The sequence below is a fragment of the Bidens hawaiensis genome, unplaced genomic scaffold (assembly GCF_021521415.1).
Source record: "Bidens hawaiensis isolate Kalapana, Puna unplaced genomic scaffold, B.hawaiensis_p1.1 tig00022579_1, whole genome shotgun sequence".
Classification (NCBI taxonomy): domain Eukaryota; kingdom Viridiplantae; phylum Streptophyta; class Magnoliopsida; order Asterales; family Asteraceae; genus Bidens; species Bidens hawaiensis.
In genome coordinates, this window is record NW_027493524.1 from 346,591 (window position 1) to 367,750 (window position 21,160).

General features: G+C 34.8%; 1 protein-coding gene and 1 pseudogene across 2 annotated transcripts; both read right to left on the reverse strand.

Moving 5' to 3' along the window:
* Window positions 1-1,558: 1,558 nt before the first annotated feature.
* On the reverse strand, window positions 1,559-4,736 carry LOC143565917 (dicarboxylate transporter 1, chloroplastic-like). The gene is made up of 3 exons (XM_077052750.1): window positions 3,224-4,736; window positions 2,899-3,120; window positions 1,559-2,085 (listed from the first exon to the last, which is right to left on the reverse strand). The coding sequence occupies exons 1-3, from the start codon at window positions 4,298-4,300 to the stop codon at window positions 1,723-1,725; spliced, it is 1,662 nt and encodes a 553-aa protein (XP_076908865.1). The 5' UTR covers window positions 4,301-4,736; the 3' UTR covers window positions 1,559-1,722.
* Window positions 4,737-14,900: 10,164 nt separating this feature from the next.
* Window positions 14,901-17,565, reverse strand: LOC143565898 (zinc finger protein WIP5-like; annotated as a pseudogene). Its single transcript, XR_013141152.1, has 2 exons — window positions 16,991-17,565; window positions 14,901-15,394 (listed from the first exon to the last, which is right to left on the reverse strand). The product of XR_013141152.1 is annotated as a zinc finger protein WIP5-like (transcript).
* Between the last annotated feature and the right edge of the window lie 3,595 nt (window positions 17,566-21,160).

The following is a 21,160-nucleotide window of genomic DNA, read 5'->3' on the forward strand; positions in this document are numbered from 1 at the left end:
AACACTCATCCGTTGATGTTATTATTATTATTATTAATTATACCATTTACAGTTTAAAATAATATTTATATTAAAATTATGGTTATTCGTTTGTTATCTAATACAAAAGTTTGGGTTATTATATATATATATAATATAAGCTAATCCAAACACCTAAAGAGAGTTTATCAAATAATAGAAAAAAAATGCTATAAGTTAATTTTATATATAAACATAAGCTTAAAAATAAAAGCTAGGCCAAACACCCCCTTACAATATGGGCATCATGATACAAATACAAAGAGTGGATGAAGAGTATTTGATTGTAATATATCTGATCCTAACACAAAATCTATGGGTTTGTCTTAAGTTAAAAATCAATTCGATTCAACCCTGCTAATTTGATTTAACTTATGCACTTGGCATTTGGCAAATTAGCATACCAAATTGCGAAGTTCAAGCCCACGCTTGGCCCGATACTCCTCAGACCCATACATGTTAAAGCCTCATGCATCTTTGCCCTGTACCTCAAGTTCCCGTTGGTCATTCAAGTTCACATGTTGGCCCATTTTGAAATTTGATCTGTACTAATTAATTAATAAATAAAGGTTTCCTTATGCCATATGTCTACAAAATTTTCCCTCCTCTTTCTTATATTAAATACAATTCTCTTTTTAATATTTCATTTTCAATTTTTTATAATTTCATCCAAATTTAATAGAATTAATACCATCATAAATATGTTAGTTATTAATATTAGCTTTTTATAAGTAACAAATACGAAACGGGTGAGTTTCTTTAACCGGTTAAAGTATCAAACATTGTTCGTGTCAAAACAGTTTAAGATTAGAATGATTTTTGGTTCACGAGTTGGTTTAAAAAAGTAGTCATTTACAACTAAACTTTGATATAGAAAATAACAAGGAAAATTTATGATTTATGAATTTTCTAACAACTTTTTATTTCCAAATCACGTAATGGGTATTTTTTTTGCCGTATAATATATCTTTATATATGTAATACATTTTTTTTGTATTTCACATTATGTTATTATTTAGAAAAAAATACTTATTCTAGCCCTGTACTACACGGGCAACTTACCTAGTTTATATAATAAATTAAACTCACTAGGCTTTCTATTATAAAAAAATTTGTAAGATACAAAACTGAACATGGGGTTATAACAAACACAATTATTTTACATACTTTTTATTGTAAAGTTGTAATCTTGAGTATTAATATGCAAAAAAACAAAAAAACAAAAAAAAAACCCACGAAAACTTGTGTCACGCCCGGGTTCATATGTCTGAAACGATTATCGTGTACCCGTCACCTTAGGGTCCATGTTAGTTTCAGCCCGTCAAAGTGTCAACCCACAAACACATATTTAACACCCCTTATTGGCGGGCCAAAATAACGACCAATATAATCAATGAACGCAATGTCATTAAGATGATATTCAAGAACAAACAACAGTTCTATTTACATCATATCACAAAGATGAGCATCTGTATTGGATGCTACCATATATTGTGTTTTATATTAGCAAGCATGTTTGACATTCATGAATAAATGTGTATGATTCAAAACTGATTAAACCAAATTGATCTGTTTGATAATATATCATATTTTGTCGTCAAATGATCAAATATAAAAGCACAAAAATTATTTGCAAGGTGAAAAATTCCCGAGAAAAAAAAAACAAAATCTTGCAACTAACATCACATTAGAAGTCATAAGGGCCTACCACAGGCCGATGAACTTCCACCAGACTCCACCAACTCCGAGCCAGATAATAATATTGACCACAGAGATGAGGAACCCGTAGCCCCACCATTTGGCAAGCGGTACATAGTTGGCTCCATAGAAAACAGGGGCTGACCCGATTCCATAGTGGGTCAGACCACCCATGAGGTTGGAGAGGAAGGATAGAACCATGGCTCCAAATAGTGGCGGTGTGCCAAGGGCACTAGCAACCGATAAGAAGGCTGTGAACATGGCACCAATGTGAGCGGCTCCACTAGCGAAGAAGTAGTGGGAGTAGAAGTATAGAAGAACCAGGATGCCAAAAGACGCTTGCCATTGAAGACCTAATCCACCAACAAACTGCATACAAAAAAGCCCCGTGTTCAACTTCAAAGTATGGTAAGATGATTATAACTAGCTAACAGTCTAACACGAAATATGTGATATTGGTTTAAATCAAAATGAACTCAGGTCAGTTTCGGGTTGAACACGTTTAGCTAAATGGGATGGGTAGGGTTCGGTTTAGGTTGACCTGATTAACCAGTTTATTTTTAATTTTTAAAAACAAAAGAGAAATTGACATCAGATTTAATAATTTAAGCATGATTGTTTAGCTAAACAGGTTGGGTTGGGGTTGATCTGGAAGGTTTAGAGTTGACCCGTTTAACCAGTGTATTTTTAAAATAATTTAAAATAAAAGAGAAATTGACATCGGATTTAACTCATACGTAATTGTTTAGCTAAATGGATTGAGTTGAGGTTGACCCATTTATCAAGTTTATTAAATAAAATGTATATTGACGTCATAGCTTGGAAATTTTTATGCCAAATATAAAAATAAAAGTGAAACTAGCATTAACTTATATAACTTAAACGTAATTGTTTTATATACATTTGTAACTTTGTAGATTTGTAAGTTCTGAGTATTTATACACAAAAACAAGAAATACATACAAATCAGGTTAAGCAAGCCATATTTGTGTCCATGTCAACCGTGACCATTCATGCCGCGTTCGTGTCCATGTCAAAACTTTATGTTTGACCCCCAACCCAAGAACACGACCGATTCGGCACCCTGCCTACAACCTCCTAAACTGTTTCATCAAAAAACCATTCTAACCCGCCCATATTGCCAGTTGAAGTACATATAAACAATGTGAAGGAAAAACATACCTTGACAACGGTTTGACTAAACCAGGAAATAAGACCATATTTGTTAAGGTACCCAGCCATTGCAATAAGTGCAGCAAACCATGTAAGTGTATCCCATGCAACCGCTTCACCCAAACATTCCTTCCACGTCACCACTCCGGTTATAAGTAGAACCGACAGTCCAAGAATTGCAGCCGTTACAGCATCAACATTCAGCACCCCTCCAAATATCCACAAGCCAACCTGACACAACATGTAAACACAAAAAGGTGAGAAATTTATCTTTTCAAAAATTGTATCTAGCACAATTATATACTGGTTTCGTTTGATATAATAATCATCATACCGTAAGAAGCAAAGTTCCCGCCATAATAATTTCATTCTTCGTCATCGGTCCCATCTTCTCCAACTTCTCTTTAGCAAGTTTAGGCGCATCCGGGCTGCTCTTCACCGACGGTGGATAAACAATATACAAAATAAGCGGAACAACAATCAACGAAACTATTCCAGGCACAATAGCAGCCACAGCCCAATCAGTCCACCCAATCGTCTGCTTAATAGTATTAAACGTCAAATTCGCACTCAACGGATTCGCAGCCATAGCAGTCAAGAACATCGACGAGCTAATAACCGACGTCTGAAAACACGTCAACATCAACCAAGACCCTAACTTATGTTCAGTCCCATCCCCCGCATTACTCCCACAAGCAACACACAAAGACTTAACCAACGGCAAAAATATCCCCCCTGCTCTAGCCGAAACCGAAGGAATAGCCGGTGCCAACAACGCCTCACTAAACACCAAACTATAACCCAACCCTAACGACGAGCTACCGAACAATTTCACAAACTGATAAGCAATTCTATTACCTAATCCTGTTTTAATAAACCCTCTAGCGAAAAAGAAAGCCAAAGCAATTAACCAAGGAATCGGATCACCGAAAGCCGAAAACGCAGCTGCGAAAGTTAGGGTTTTGGTGAGAACACACGCACCGAGTCCCATTAACGCCACGGCACCAAGCGGAAGCGGCTGAGTAATGATTCCAACGATAGTCGCAAGGAATATTGATAATAATTGCCACGCGTTTTTCGATACACCTGCAGGTACAGGAACAAACCATAAAAGAACACCAGTGGCAATTGAAGCAATTAGAGGCTTAATCGCAGCTCCTTGCCACGGTGCCGGCGCCGGATCCGGTTTGGCCGGAATTACAGCGGATGATGCTTTTACGGTGAAATTAGGGTTTCGGTTAAGTGATTTGAGTTTGAGTAATGGTAATTGAGAGGTTAAATTCGAACATGATCGGAGATGGTGTTGACCGTTGGATCTATGATTTAACGGGTGAGATTGATTTGAGAATAAACGAGTTGACCGGAACCCTAGGTTGACGTTGACGGAGGTGGTTAAAGCTACTGACGCCATCGTTGGATTAAAACGATGGCGTTTTGCGGCGGAATACGGGATCTGATTATGTGGTGAATAATAATAAGAAGAAGAAGAAGAAGAAGAAGAAGAAGAAGAATTGGAGAGTGGGAAAATGTGGGTTTTAATATAAGTGAGTGGGTGGTTGAATATGGGACGTTGGATTGGAATAGGATCTGATTTGACGGTTGAGATGATGGTTTTATAAGTGGCTTTGTTTTGTCCGTTGGAATATTTTGCTATTTCTGTCTCTGCCCTTTGGGCTCACCGAAGAAACTTGTGGGAGTTGTGGCTAAAGTGCGCCTGGGGGGATAGAGTGTTGAGGGATCCTATGGGCTATGTGGCGATTGTGATATGACACGTGGAGTGATAGTAGTGGGTTAAAGTTTTGAGTGAGTGACCTAAAATGAATGAGGGATAGAGACTCGTAAACCAATCAAGGGTCCATGTGTTGATAATTATCTGTATTCAACTGTTCATGCACTTGTAGTTTTATTGAATTGTGACATATGGATTCATATTTATGCTCATGTTGACATGTTAAAATGTTATGTTATATCTTTGTAACAAATTGAACTAGTGTTTTATTCGGCATGTTGCGTCCAGCAGGTTGGTAAGACCCGGGTAATGAAGAAAACCCAAGCGTTATCAGTCACGCGTGTTATTGTATCGAAACTAAAGCCAAAATAAAAACAAAAAATAATAAAATTGGACGTGAACTAAGTGGCGTCGGCCGGTAAAACTCGGTCATTGGTAGATTCCTACCTTTGTCAATTTTGGGCGTTGAGACAGTGAGTCTACTCAAATTAGGTTGGTTTCTGTCACGTTTATTACGGTATCGGAACTAAAACAAAAACAAAATCAGCATTCGGTCGGTTTTCTCTACGTTTGTTAGGGTACTGGAACTAAAACAAAACAAAATTGACATTCTGTCGGTTTTCGATACGTTTGTTAAGGACCGAAACTAAAACAAACCAAAAAGGACCAATAAGTGTTCGGCCCGGTTTTCGTTACGTTTGTTACAGATCGAAACTAAAACAAACTAAAAAGGATCAATAAGGTGCCGCAAAGTTGCCCAGTTAGGACTTTGCAGTACCAAACTTTGTAATTATATTATATAATAATTAGCAAGTGGCAACTCACCTTTACATATTGTTTTTCTGAGTAGTGTTAGATTTAAGGTATTTAGTAAGACCGTACTTGATATTCATTAAACAATATGGGGCCATCTCCTTAACCGTTTGCCTAGTATTATGCATTCCTCCCTTCTCTCTCGTTGAGCTCAAATCCCCTTTACAACTATGTCAATTGGTATAATAAATATAGAACGGTCAAGATAAACTGGTATAATTTTCGTCATCGTTTGCCTATGTGGTGTTGTTGTGTTTTCATTTGCCTTTAATCTGACTTCGTGATATGGAAGACGCGTATCCTCCTCTTCTCTTATTTATCTTTCAACCATCACATGTGAAATTTTAAGTCCATAAGTAGAGAAAGTATAGATTTTTAAGTTCTTTAAAACTTTATGAAAATATGTAAAATTCAGGCCCTTAATAAGTTGAGGGACATAGTGTGATATTATTATTTACAACAGCTTTCCTAAATGACAATTTTAGAAGCCTGTCCGGATTGTCTCCCTCTCATGTAGTCAGTCACAAGTGCTATGTTGTTTCAAATATATAATAGAACTTTTTTTTATAAAGGGTTATAACGTCCTAGTTTTTTTTATAAAGGAATAAAAAAAGCATTAAGGTTGAATTTTAATTATGCTTCCCTTCGATTATTTCAGATTTCATATACACATATAAGTGTAACCGAACTATATAAAAGCCATAATTGGATATCACTACCTCTACATACGTACTCATCAAAGTTACATTACATACCATGTTATCACTGACAAAAGGGTCAATGTTGTGGTCCAAGTATACATCTAAGTTATCTAGAGGGCGCGAAAATGCTTGGATCAGCACATTTTGAGGGTTCAAAAATGGTATATTAGGAGTTATAGGACAACACTAAAATGCAAGAATAACCATTTTTCTTATTATATGCCACGTATTAGGTTTGGTCCGGGTAATTTTAAGTATTGGTGGTCCGACCCGTTTGTGTGTTTTATATTATTTTTTAGTTTCACTATGTGCTATTTGTTTGAATATGTTGGAAGAGTGAAATTAAACGGGTTAGACCGGGGTTGGATAAAAGAAAAGCCTCCTATTAAGATTTCGGGAGCGAGTCTGGCTGAAGACTTTTCTGTAAACTTAGCGCTTCCCGGGAGGCAACCTGGTAGTATGTTTTTGCTTTATTCTTATTTTTTTTTTTGGTGTTTCTTGCTTTCTTTTACTGGCCGTGTGTTTTCTGGTTTTGCTTTCAGGTGTCTCAAGGATTGCTTGTGGAAGGTTGATGATACATGGTTTGATTCAAGTGTGAGGAGCCTATTTGCTTATTGATTGCCGCTTTCGTTCGTAAGTGACAGCTTGGTAGAGAGCACTGGAGTGTGAGACTTTCGTTCGAATTGGAGGGCATGGAACACGACTCGCAAGGCAATATCGTCATATGATTGCTTTATAATGAGTGTTAGAACTACAATTTACTCTATTATATTCTTGTTTGTGTGGATTTTGCGCAGGCCCATATGATGATGACGGTGGACAGTGGATAAAGAAAAGAACATGAATTAAATTAATAACAATTTTGGATTTTGGATTTAACGATTGGGTCTCACATTTACGGCCCACAAGAAAAGATCATGGTTGCTTGCATGGAAATAGAAAAAGAAATTTAACCTACTGGAGAAAAATAATATATATAGATTATTGTTCCTTGGAGGTGGGGGTGACATCAAGTCAGAAGAAGCAGCTGCCGTCACATTATCGATTATTATTTTGTTGAAGAAAGGGAGCAAGCAAGGTCACTTTTATTTTATTGTTTTGAACATGGTTGTTGGCTAAACCCTTTTAGTTATCTAGGTTTGTGATGATGTTTTGTTGACTGTTTTGGACTTGTCGGTTTCGGGTTTTGTTTATGGGATTTTGATTAATTAAAAGTTTTGATTAGTTTTATTGGATGTTTCTCACGCGTATTTACTGTTGATTTATGCTTGAATGAATGTTTCACATGTTACTTGATTGATTGTTTTCGATTATAGGTTGCATGTTAGGGTTGTTTACTGTGTGTTTGCAACTTGTATATGGTTTATTGAGCTCATTCATCATAGAAACTGATTTCTGACATATTATTAGAAGTTTATATTTTTACCTACTTAGATATCTGACGGGTGATAAGTTGTCGGGTTTGTCTGCGTTGTTAGGGTTTTAGGTTAAACTATCTGACAGGAGGTTTGCGTATTTTTGCCTTAATTTCACTGTTTACCCGTATCCTTTAGACTGTTCAAAAACCACCCCGTGTACTTAGGTGCATTGAGATAGTGAAACCGACGGGTTAGCTGTTTTCTAGGGTAATTAATCATAGTTGGTGAACTGACAGGTGAACCAACAAGCCGGTGTTTTTACATGATCTCTAAGATTTCTTTTTAGGTGACACATTGAGAGTGATTAAGGATCCATTAAGTTTCCTAGAGTTTCATACCTTTAGATTCCCGGTTCCCATAGCATTTTTCCCGTAACCGATAAGAGCCTGAGTCGTCACAATTCGGATTCCTTGCCTAGGTAACTTCTGGTCTAATTTGAATTTACTAAAGTCTTATTCGGTAATTTAATTTTCTAGTTTACTTTAATTTAATTAAGTAATTAGTTTAATTAATTATTAGTTTTTTTTAAATAATATAAATTAAAAAATCCATATATAATTAGTGTCAGTGTCAGTTTTAGTTTAAGTATTCTTTAGTTTATAGCTAATATATAAAAAAAACACAAAAATAACTAAATCTATTTAATTAAGTTTTAAGTCAGAGTCTAGTTTTAGGTGTCGTTAGTGTCCTTTGGGTTCGATATCCGGATTTCATTAGGCTTTACCACAGTTGATAGATACTCTTGCCTGTCTAGTGGTTTAGCATTAGGATAGTCTAGATTTATAAATTTAAAACTAGAGTGTAGATTAGTCTATTATTATTATTATTATTATTATTATTATTATTATTATACACTTGAGATGAAAATGATAATGGAAGTCTCGTCTGGAAGATAATTAGGCCCGATGTTTCTAAACTTCACTCTTCATGGCTTCAGCATCAGCTGGGCTGGACCAAAGACCAGCTCAGGTCCAAGATCTTGATCCAGTTCACACATAAAATGAAAAACGCTAATATTAGTTGAAGATCTTTATACTTCTTAACCATGAATAATTTTGTAGTTTTAACCAAGTATTAATTAAATGAACCAAGAAATATCATAAAAATTCTCGAAATTGTTTGTTTAAATTTTAAATCTTGGTTTAAGCTCAGTTCTGAACTGAACCTCAATAAACAAGATCGAGTATGAATTGATACATAGTTTTATTAATTAACTTCACAGGTATAAATATATAAAAATGACTTTCACTAACTTAATTTGGGCATAAATAATTATATTTATACATCTGTTATATAAACATTTATTTATGTGCTTGCATTCATTCCATTATGAAGTTAAGATAAATGAGAAGTTGATGAAGTTGTATGATTAGAATAACACAAGTTGCAAATTTTTGAAAGAAAATTGACGTGTTTCACTATTTTGCCCCAAATATCATGTGTAATAGTTGTTGAAGTGGTATATATATGCTGTTTTTCTTAGACCATGCGTATTCCTTGAACGTTGTGGTGGTTTGACTTGGCGTTTTTGAGGGAGCGTTTCCTACAAAACGCTAGTTCGGCTCGAATTTTTATGGAAATTGTGTGTGGGGAGGAGAGAGGGGGGGGGGGGAATATATATAATTATTGTAGGAGAGTTGTGGCGCTTTGCGGCTTTTGCCCATTACACCACTTTTTGCAAAACTCTCCATTGATTACGGGGATACCACATGACACAAAATGCCCAAGGGTGAGGCGTTTTGACTACATATGGTCTTACAAGAAGGATATATACTAGTGGGGACTCTAAAGGGTTGTGTGAGTGGTAAATTTATAAACGGCCTGGTGATACATTTATGCTTAACTTGCACTCGCACGCGCTTGGTGCGGGTCATGAGCGCAATATGTCGATTTGGTGACATATTTATATGAGTCGGATTGAAAAGTTTATTCATAATTCAAGCTCAAACTTCATATATATAGTGTAAATCAAACCAAACTCAAGCTTTTAAGTTAAGCAAGTTAAATATGAGTTTAATCAAAATCGACTCAACTCATTTTTATTTTTAAAGTATTATACAATTTTAAGAATAGATATATAAGATAACACGAGAAAAAGGTGACCATGCATATTATAACTGTCTTATCATTTTTCTTAAGAAAAATGATCTGTGCATATTATAAGTGTCACAATAAAATTTTATTTGATGTTACATCTGTTTCAATATTTTGTATGTTTTAAAAACTGACAATAATAATCATATCCATTAAAATCTTATAATTAAACTATTGGAAATGGATTGTACAAGTAGAATGTATGCAAATATCATAAAAGAGATTGCTTATAAAAAAATTGGCAATAATATATATACGAATTATAAATAAAATATTGCGTAAACAAATTAATTAAGTATACCCAATGGGAGATATTGAGGGATACGCTATAGCATCCATATCATACTCACCAATTTTAACAGGACGGTCGATATTATATACACTTAACTTCTTTATATAAAATGATAATAATATTTTTTTTTATACTTCTCTTGTAATAAAAACACATTTTACAAAAGTGAAATAATCCCTCATAGTTAGGATTATGAACTATAAACAAGTCGATTTAACTCAATCTTGTCTTGTTTCAAGTATTATATCTAAAGCTTGATTTCGCTAGTGAAAAATCTTTCAAGATCTATTTTTTAATTACATTTTTAATGGCGAATTTTTTTCTTTTAACTATAAATATATTCGTTTATTACCTATATTGTATTCAAGGAAAAATTCCTAAAATGTCTCATTTTTAGAGAGAGATTTTAAATATGTCTCTCTAAAATTCAAATTCCTTTTTTGTCTCTTTTTTAGAGAGAGATTTTAAATATGTTTCTTAACTCGCCGCATCCCCTCCATATTAGCTCATAACCTGTCGCCTCCCCACCATGTTAGCTCAAAACCCATCGTCTCCGCTCCATTTTAGCTCAAAACACGTCGCCTCCACCCTATGTTAGCTAAAAAAAAATCTACTTTATCTTTACTAAAAATATAGATCCAAAACTTAATTAAAAAATATTTGAATATATTAAATTTTATTGGTTTTTAAGTTATTGTATATTGAATTTTGAATAATAATATGATTTAGAAAATCGGGTGAGATCCCTCATATCTCCCATATAAATTGGTGATAATGAAATTTTAACCCCGTACCTCTCACTATTAAAATAAGTGCTCTATAGGAACTAGTAAAGAGCGTCATATAATATACTAGTTTGAGTCCCGTGTATTACACGAGTAGTTCTTGAAAATACAATATTTAATAAATAATCAGTATACGGGAAACAATAAACCCGTTAAACACTATTAATACAGTCGTTGTATAATAGTCTTTAAAACAATTTAAAGTAAAAGATAATTATAAATATCAAATGTTTGAAAAAATATATGAAGTAATATTAAATTAACAAATTTTGAAGCATAAATTTTAAGAATGGTAACTATTATTTTACTATTATAAATTTATTAAAAAATGTGAGGTCTAACATAGGAGTGACAAGTGGCAAAACTTGTAGTCTTTTATTAGGGAGTATAGATGTTTTGATTTATTTTATAGGTAACTAAAAATAATAATAAATTTATATCGGTGAAAAGGTTCACAAAAAGACAGTACAGTAAAGTAAGTTGGTCGTATGCAAAAGTTTCAGAGATGAGAAGTGATGGATGGAACATAACATCTGAACATTGGAATGCTTTGACATGACATCTCGCTGCAATATCCCTTTTGTTCCTCTGTCCCAACCCACCCAAATTATTTTGGACACAAATTATTGTTTTTATATATACTTGGAACTGAAATTTTCTAATTATCCTTAATAATATGTAACAGTTTATATAAACAGTAAAGTGAGAGTGAAAAATCTTTTAAAAATATAGGAAAATTGTGAAAAATGCTGTTAAGCTATCTTTTATTAAGCTATACGTTTCTTTTCTTTTTTCCTTTCTTTGTAAAAAAGATAACTTTTAAAAATTGTACGTGACACATATATTCTTACAAAAAAAAGGGGTTGTATTAGTCTCTTCAGTATAGAAACCGATTTTATGCTAGCAACCAGGTATATATTGTTAAAATATAGCCAATGTATTTGTATAGGATTCTTGTTATCCCCCAAAAAACTAAAATCCGAGTAACAGAAATTGGTTTTTGTAAACTACAAGGTTTTACTTAACTGCAATAGAAATTGGATGCCTCAAATAGTTTTGAACACATTATGTTGAAATCCTGTTTTTGTAACTTAATTTTGATAAGTGTTTTCTTTTTCTATCTAAGATGTGCTTCGTATTTCCTTCATCTTACCTATAAATTAGAGAAGTTTGCGTCAGTGAATATAAGGCTAAGGGGTGTGGGGGCTCTAATGGGGGCTCCAGTGGGGGCTCCAGCCAATAATATTATGACGTGTGGCAGAGAGAGAAACTGGATAAGGGGGGTGTTGGAGCCCCCGTTGGAGCCCCTGGCCCTGGTGTGGAGGGGCTCCAGCAGGGGCTCCAGCGGATTTTTTTTTTATTTTTTTATAAATGTATTAAAAAAACGTATTATTAAAAAAACTCATAAATTATTTAAAAAAACACACATTAATTAAAAAAACACATTAATATCTAAAAATAAAATAAAAATTAAATTACTAAAAAAAACATTATTCTTATTCTTCGGCTTGGTCTTCTTCGATCAACCTCTTTCGGATACGTTCCTTTTGCTTTTCCATCAGCATTTGATCGACCGGATTTAGGTTACTGAAGTCTCTTGTAAGGAAGTCCAAATCTCTCATTCGACTTTTTCCTTTTTGTCATTAGAGACCACCTCCATGGTTTTGTTGAATTTATTGAGGGATTCAACAAGATCGGCGATGTTTACGGCTCCCCCCTCAGCCGGTTTTTTCCCCTTGGCGTCCCTTCCCAATGGCCGCCTCCTCGGCGGTGAAGACGTTTCCTCCCCCGCAATGTTTAGGTCGAATCCAACGCGGCAATCCGACCCGGCGGAAGTGCTATACACTCCAGACGAACTAGTTTTAGTCCGTTTCGGCCCTACTTCCGCATCAAGGTCCGGCGCCACCAGCTCAACCCACTTGGAACACCTTTTCAACCTCTCCCACAACTTTAAATCGTCCCACGTCTTCACCATCCCATACCTCCGCAAACACTCCTGCCTCCACTCTTCGACCGTGAAATTGTAAACCGCCAAATCATCACTGCCACTTGGTCTCATACGACCGGCGTTCCTGTTGAAAAGATTAGTAAACAAGCCGACAAATTTTCTGATTTCGGACCACCGACCCGAAATCATATCGGCGTTTCGCTCTGTACTCCCAACGAGCGTATAGAACGTCTCCCTAACCTTTGTCCAAAAAAAACTTGCTTTTTTGGTAGTCGGCTGCAAAATGAATAATTAAATTAGATTTCCAGTTAACTTTTTTATTTAACTTTTTTATTAAAAATCATTTTTAAAAACGTTAAAACAATTACCGCAACGCCGATCCTCAGAAATGACTATCCAAGCCCGACACAAGGCTTCCTTCTCATCCGATGACCACGGAGTGGTTTTCCGTTTCGTCCTCGGAGTCGAAGCCGGTCCCGGCCCGTCCGTTGCTAGTTGTTTTTTCCGGTGGTCGCATCTTCTTGCTCCCGTAGCATCACCGTGTGATTCTTGTGTCTCTGGAACAACAAAGTTAGGAGACGGTTGTATGTTGAATGGTTGAAAGCCGGATGTTTCTTGCGGCCCCGAATAAAACATCGGTTGGTCTGGTGACGACCATAAATCGTCGTCAATATAATCTGAATCTAGGTTTGGGTACCAATTTCCAGACATTTTTGGGTATTATATAGGAGTTTGGGATACTATATAGGAGTTTGTAAGGTGAAATTTGTGTTTTGATATGGTTGAAATGGGAGTAATTTGGGGTATTATATAGAGGTTTTTAATGTTTTTTTTTTATTAATTCCGAGCTCAACGACTCTTTTGGGCATCCACACCAGCTTTTTCTCTCTCTTCTCCCGCGACCACACTCACGCCTGCCTGGGGGCTCGCGTTCGCGCCCCGTTCGCGCCCCGGTTCGCGCCCCGGTGGTGTGGGGTTAGCGCTTGGGGGCGCGAGCGGAGGGGCTCTCGCGCCCAGGTTAGCGCCCCACACCCCTCAGCCTAATTAGTTGATGAATGTCCATAGGAAATATAGGATGGGTAATGACCCTACAAACACATCACAATGAAACTTTTGGATGGATCATTGACAATAATTTACTAACGAAACATCGACATATCACCAATAATAGATTGATGCAAATGCAATAAAAAAATAACATGTTTCAAATCAGTAAATTGTTTCATTTCAATCAATGTTTAATAGTATTTTAAAAAATGTTCATACAATTATAAAAATTATTTAAATGTGAGGTTGTGAGTTCAAATACTTGTAAGTGGAAGATGAAAGGTAGAATTTTGTTTTTAAAAAAGAGCTATTGGATGGGGGTGGTGACATGCCATTTGGTCATAAAAGCACCAAACTCGATTTTCAATTATCCGATTATATCGAGTCAAGTCCGTAGCTAGATGTTCATGTTGCATTGAAGGCCTTCAACACGGTTCCACTTAGCCTCCAACTATGAACCCTGTCTCACACGTCTTATTGTTTATTTGCATGGCTAGCCGTTTTTGTTCAAAAATAATCATCAATACAAGATCCGTAAACTCTAGTGAACTCAAGGTGGATTACATAAATATGAGATTTAAATTATATTGCACCATAAGTCATACTGCCAATTAACAACTTAACACGAGGGCAATAAAAGAGAGAATACATAACTATATGTTAGATATATTAACATGTTAAATAAGTCAATAAATACAACATTCACATAGTTTTCGGGCATTCAATATTCAATTATATTACAATTTCAATACTGTATTATAGATTTATAGTATAAGATATTGGATTAGTTTTGATATCATGATGTTGTAAGGAAATCCCAAAGTTGAATAAGCCTAAATAGTAGAATCCACTTTCTAGAAATGTTGGGGTAATTTCCGCCTGCGAAGAGTTTTTGAGACATACCTGAAGTGTTAAATAGAGAACGGTTGAAATTCCATACCATATAGGCTTGAAAAAAACGTTGTTAACAAAGATAGACATGGCTCTTATAAACAATGGTTTAATAATACATAACATTGTACGTCTTAATATGCAATCACATATTCACACACAGTTTGAACCCGTTAAAACTTATATATAGAAGACAACCGTACTAAAATTAATGACATAAAAAACTAACCCTAAAGTGATTGTGAAATAATGTATGCAATAGATGGTGACTTACAATATCTCTTTCAAAAACCAGTTAATGTCTCAAAAGTCACATGGTTCAAACGTACTAAAGTTAACATGATATGGATTTACATTCATTGCTCAATCTCCGAATTAGCAGCTTCATCTTCTTCAACTTCAAAACAACAATCAACAAAATCAAAAGCTCCATGCCCATTTCCAAAAGCTTTCACATGATCTTTCAAAGACCTTTTATGCTTAAAATCTGATCCACATGTGCAACACCAAAGCTTCCCACAATTCTTCTCATGGGTTCGCCAATCCCGCGAACCGCAAACATTTTATCGCATTTGTGGCACATGAATGGCTTGTCTCCATGTTTCCTCTTGTAATTTGTCTGAAGGGTTCGAAAATCTTTAAGTGGTCTAGCCCTTGGGTGGTCAATGTTGTTGCAACACCCTGGTGCACAACAATAGCATGGTAGTCTAAGCATGGCTGTTGGTTGTCTTCCTCTTAGTGATTCTGGACCTCTTCTGTATTGAGATCCATGCCCCCACATATGCATCTTTTTTATATATATAAATCACAAGAAGATATATGATCAATTAATTACAAGATTAATTAAATGAATATATAATAACTTTTTAAATTTAAATGGACAAAAACAAAGTTACATGCGGTATAATCATGTGTTATATTTTAACTTGTCACGTCTCTATGAATGAACCAAATTCAAAGAAGACAAGCTCTAGAGTCTAGTACGAGAAAGAGCCAGAAGAATATAAGTGTATTGTTACGTACGTATGTCAGATGATGAAAAAAACATAGTATATGTGCCAAAAATTAAATGATGAAGGAACATATGGATATGACATTAAACAAGAACATATTGTTGTTAGATGACAGTTTTCACTTTACTAGCAAGAGAATGGCATAGTACTATATGTTTTCCACTAATTTATGGCTGGCATATATACTTGTAAACTAACATGATTATATATATAGGATGACTATCATTACGGAACTCTTAAATTATTTAAGAAATTAAAGAATCCTTTGAAAACTAACATTTTTCTATAAAAAATTTTGTATGTTTATGTTATTTAAGTGTAGCTTTAACATTTTTATATCTATATTTAAAATTACAATTTTGAAAATTAGTTTTTATACATATCTATGTTTTGTTTTACACTTATGTAAATTTGTTAATACATAAACTTTACACATATATAAACTTGACTTGTGATTAATATATGTAATCAACAATTTTTATATAAATTTTTTTTAAAAATGTTTGATTATTTAAAGTTTTTAAGAATTCTTAATTTTTTTAGAGTTCTTAAAAGACTTAACATAAAAAAAATCACCCACATATGAATGTTAAAAACAAAATAGACCTTAACATATATATATATTTCAGAAGTTTTTTTACAGCGAGAAGTGCGAGAAGTAAAGGTGTAACTCAATTAATCCCTAATTTCACTCATTTTCTTGTGTGTAGGTGCGTTGTGTAGGTGCATATGTATGTGTGTAGGTACGTATGTTTGTATATGTGTACGCATGTTTGTAAATGTGTATGTATGTGTGTAGGTACATAGATTTGAACGTGGCTCGGTACATTTAGGGTTTAGGGTTTAGACCTTAATATAACATTCATATGTAGTTGATTTTTTTAATGTTTTTTTTAAATTTCAACTCATGAATCTGTAAAGATAAAAAGCTAAGTACTATTTTCTAAAAATCTAAGCTTTGCTTTTCTTTTTCTTAACAAGAAAAAGGATAAAAATGGAAAAGGCAAATAGAATATTAAGAAAGAACACAAATTCCAAGAAAGAGAGAGAAAGAAAAGACATGATATTGTCTTGTCAAATCACAGATAAACTCATAAATGATAAATCCTCTTATTTTCTGACCAAAACAGCATGATCACTATTAGAATGGATCAAAGTCAAATCAAATCCCCACAAAGTATTCATTGCAAGAATTAAATTAATGAATAAGGATGCATGTTGAATTTAACCCTAAATGGAGATGCTATCAATTAGCTAGCTAGGTTTAGAAGAGCACATAGAAAGAAGTCTACTTGTGTTTGCCTTTACTACAACAAAGCATTAAAATATAAAAGATTGTATATTATATAAGATTAATAAGGGTTGAAAACCTGCATGTTATTGTATCTGTTGAAGGTTTTGCAGCAAAGATGGCAAGAGAACTGATTTGGACCAATGAGGATCTGAGTTGGAGTAGGGATCCAATACTGACCCTTGTTGATTGAGCTTGTAAAATACCCATTGATCATGTTTGTACCAGCTTCCTTTAATTTATCATCTTCTTTATATTCATCAGTTACATGATGAGCATAATTGGTGGACAGTCTTGAAATTAGATCAGATTCAGAAAGTGTAAGGCTTGGGAGTCCAAGATGTAGAGATACAGTCACAGTACTACTTTCAGAGCAGTTATGAGTGGCTGTGGTGGTTGTAGTTGTACTACTACAAGCATCAGTACTAGGGTTTTGTAAATAAGAATTAGGTCTTGTTGTTGGACTTAAGCTGAGGAGAGGAAGGGGTTCTTTAGGTGGACATGGAGGATGAATAGAAGATGAAGAAGTAGAAGAGATATTCATGTATTGGCAATGAGGGTTGAGAAAGAACCATGAGGCATTGAGATGAGTACTATCATGGCTCATGTTTTTAGAAACCAAAAGCAAACTTTAGAACAATAGGTAGATGGTTTATAAAAACACTATTGAATGAAACACTAAAACTAAAAGAAAGTTCAAGGGCAGACTTTTAACATAAAAATAACTTACAAGCATTATGATTCATGAAGCACCTCCTTGAGACAACACAAATGGAGACAAATCATATCTCTCTCAAGTCTCACCTCCACACATACATAATTATTAAAGTTATAGAAATATAATTTTTGCCATTGGTTTGCATAGAGGAAATGCCATGATAACATTATATTAAGTGTTGACTTTTTATTTAATGAAGAATAATAGTTATCATTTTTATTATCTCTGATACTTTTATATATATACCTTAGCTTTGTATTTGTTATATACCTTATTTTATGTGTGTATGTGTGCTTTGGGATTTTGGTAACATTTCTGATAGAGGGTTTGAGTTTTAGAAAATACATAGAAGTGTTTACTTTTGAAATAATACGGATATTTATTGTTTCAAATCTTACGCCTCCTTAACCAACTGAGCTACACGGCGTACGGATATCATTATTATTGTGGAAAGTTAAATGGGATAAAGACCAATTTCCCCAAAACTTAACAAGCAGGATGCCCTAATATAAAGGGTGTAGCTACCACCACCTGATCATCGTTAAGTATGTTCCATAAGTCTCTTAAATAGGCTAAATAGTGACAAAGTTGTTATGTGACCAAATGTAATACACGGATGATCTTGACGTTGTATGTGATCGTACGTAATTAGTTGGTTGTTTAGTCTAAGATGCTTATGTTTCTTGCTTGGTAAGATTAATCAGAAGTTATTGATTGGTAAATGTGTAAAAGGTGGTAACGAAATTGTTGGTAAAGTACGTTACGCTATGTCGATATCATATTAGAATGTCGAAATTTCACAACATGTTGTAGGTGGCACATTATACGTCGCTGATATGAAAGCTTTCTCTATTGTCATACACTATACGTTAGTGGGAAGAAAAATGGAGCAGTCGATCGACATATTAAACGCGGAGGCTTTTTTACATTTGTATGTTATGTTGGTGACTAATTTTGGGGCTTGTATACCATATTCAGCTTATATATTCTCATTTAGCATTGCTAATAATGTTTCATTGTATTTATATTCAGGTACATGAAATTAAACATGGGTGGATCATATATAACCACGTCTCGTCGTAAACTACAAACACTAATTAACGTGAAAAGTAAGTAAAGTGATTACGTGAAGGATTACTATAGTGGTATTTGCTTTGTAACTAAACTATATGATAATCAACATAATTGTTACATTTATGGGCATCAATATATAGTCTCGATTGTTATGTAACATAAATAAACTCAACTAACCCATTTATCTAAGCAAGTCAAACTAGTTGATAACTTGACGGGTCTCAATCAAGATGTAAAACGGATTGGAGGTTCATAATAAATGTGTTAAACGAGTTGGTGAGTAAATTGTTGATAAAATAGGTCGGCGGATCAACTTGTTTTACTAAACAAGTTAACCTAAAAATAACCGTCGAACTAAACGAGTTAATCGTGCGGCTTAATCGTGCTGTATCAAAAATTGATCAACACCCACCTTACTTACAAGACAATATTTACTAATCAGACCTTAAAGAATATGTAAGTTACCCTCAAGCCCCTCTAGTTGGAAAGTACGTTGAACTATTGGAAGACAGTATGAAGTGGGCCTGGATAAGATTAGGGCTAAAGAAGACAGATTGATGAAATAAAGGATTTATGCAAGGCTCTAAAACGACATGAATGCTTATGCGAGTGTTTGATCAATTTCACTATTCATGAAGAACCAAACAATTGACAACACACACTACATGTTTCTGTCGTTCTTTTGTACTTCCCTTTAAATTTCTTACTCTAGATCAAAACATATCCACATTATTTCCAACCGGGTCATACCTATACATATGCATTTATTTTGAAAATATTTTTATTGTGAAATACAAGAACAAATGTCACATAAAAGTATATTGTTTGAAAAATGAAGTTGATACGTGAAAATAATATGGACATTTAAAAGTATAAACTTAAGAGTGGATACACACGAAAAAAAAAATGTATTTGTAAAGAAAGTAATTAGGTTGATAAAGTTTGTCAATTCAAAGAATCTACGATAATACACGAATATAACATAGATAATTAAATAAAAAGTTGGTGAACATTATAAACTAGCTGGGTGCCCGCGCAATGCAGCAGGGCGCACACGCAACTTTACATTGAACGAATAGTCCATGCCGGTACATACGTCACCTGATGAAAATGCGTACGTAGCCTGAAATTGGGCGCGTAACTCATGCAAAGCCAGTTGCGTGTAATCGAAGATTGAACACACGTAACCAGACGGGAATGGACCTTATCGACATTAAAACATGCTTAACCAACAGCACGCGTGTAACTCATGGCGATTAATGGTGTAGGGTGCTCGGTTGATCGTTTACCAGGATTGGGTTATGTGTGTTACGTGGTGCTGGACTTCATTGGCCCCGGTACATGTAAACAACGGTATCCGCGTAGCTTGTAACGAAAATAACAAGGAAAACCTGAAATATATAGTAATTTGGAATAAATCATTTTTTTAAACTAACCCGCTTTGGCCCCAAACCCATTCTGATTCGACAACGTTCTGACATGGCCCCTTTCTACCCGAACCCGAACCAAATTAACCATTTTTTGTATCGACTCATTCCGACCCTAATGTACTTTTACAAATGACCAAAGCTCGCCTGACTCGACCTATTACCCGTATCTAAATAGTAAGCGCGCAACATGCTAACTTTTTAAAACTAAAAAAAAACTATAACAATATCATAATCAAATTAAAGAGAATAAAATGCTCGTTTTTATGATGTATTTTTTTTAAAGAATATTAACGTGTGAAAAAATTATGACCGTTAAAAAAGTCATGGGGTAGTTAGTTTTGAATTACTGAATTAGGGCCATATGAGTATACAACAAATTCTTTCTGTGAAAACGGGGAAAATGAAACGTATGGCTGAATTAGATCCTGATCCTTTTTTTGGACCGAGCAAAGCAAAGAGACTGAAAGTAGATAGGAGTACAAGGACATTTCAAACGAAAGGTGCATTTCCTCAGTTGATAGAAGAAAGAGTGCAGCCCAGCGCTACGACTTAGTTAGGGGGCTAAGAGTCATGGCTGACTTATAAGGAGAGTCTACGGTAAGCAAGAGAGTCCACGGCACCTAAGCTATTCACATATTAGGATTGGTTAGTAGTCTTTGATTATGAGACTAGGGAAAGTGAGACCATAGCCCTAAGCTCTTCTTTAATAGCTTATAGTGCACTGGAAAAGAGAATGAAAGATTGATCTCCTATTGTAAGCAAGACCCTAATCTAAAGCCAGAATCAAAGGCAATGCCACGGGGAAGTGAAAGGTGGCATGAAAGTAGAATCAGATCTCCGAAGCAGACTGGCTTGAATTCATGTCATGCTTGAAGACTGCTTGAAAGCTAATCCTGCCTTCCTTCTTGCTTGACTGACTTTCAAAAAAAGCAATTCCACCGGGGAAGGATCCACGAAAGCCCTCGCTTGCTACCACTAACTATTATTAAACTTTACAAAAAGGTAGTGAAGTTGAAGGACTAAAGTT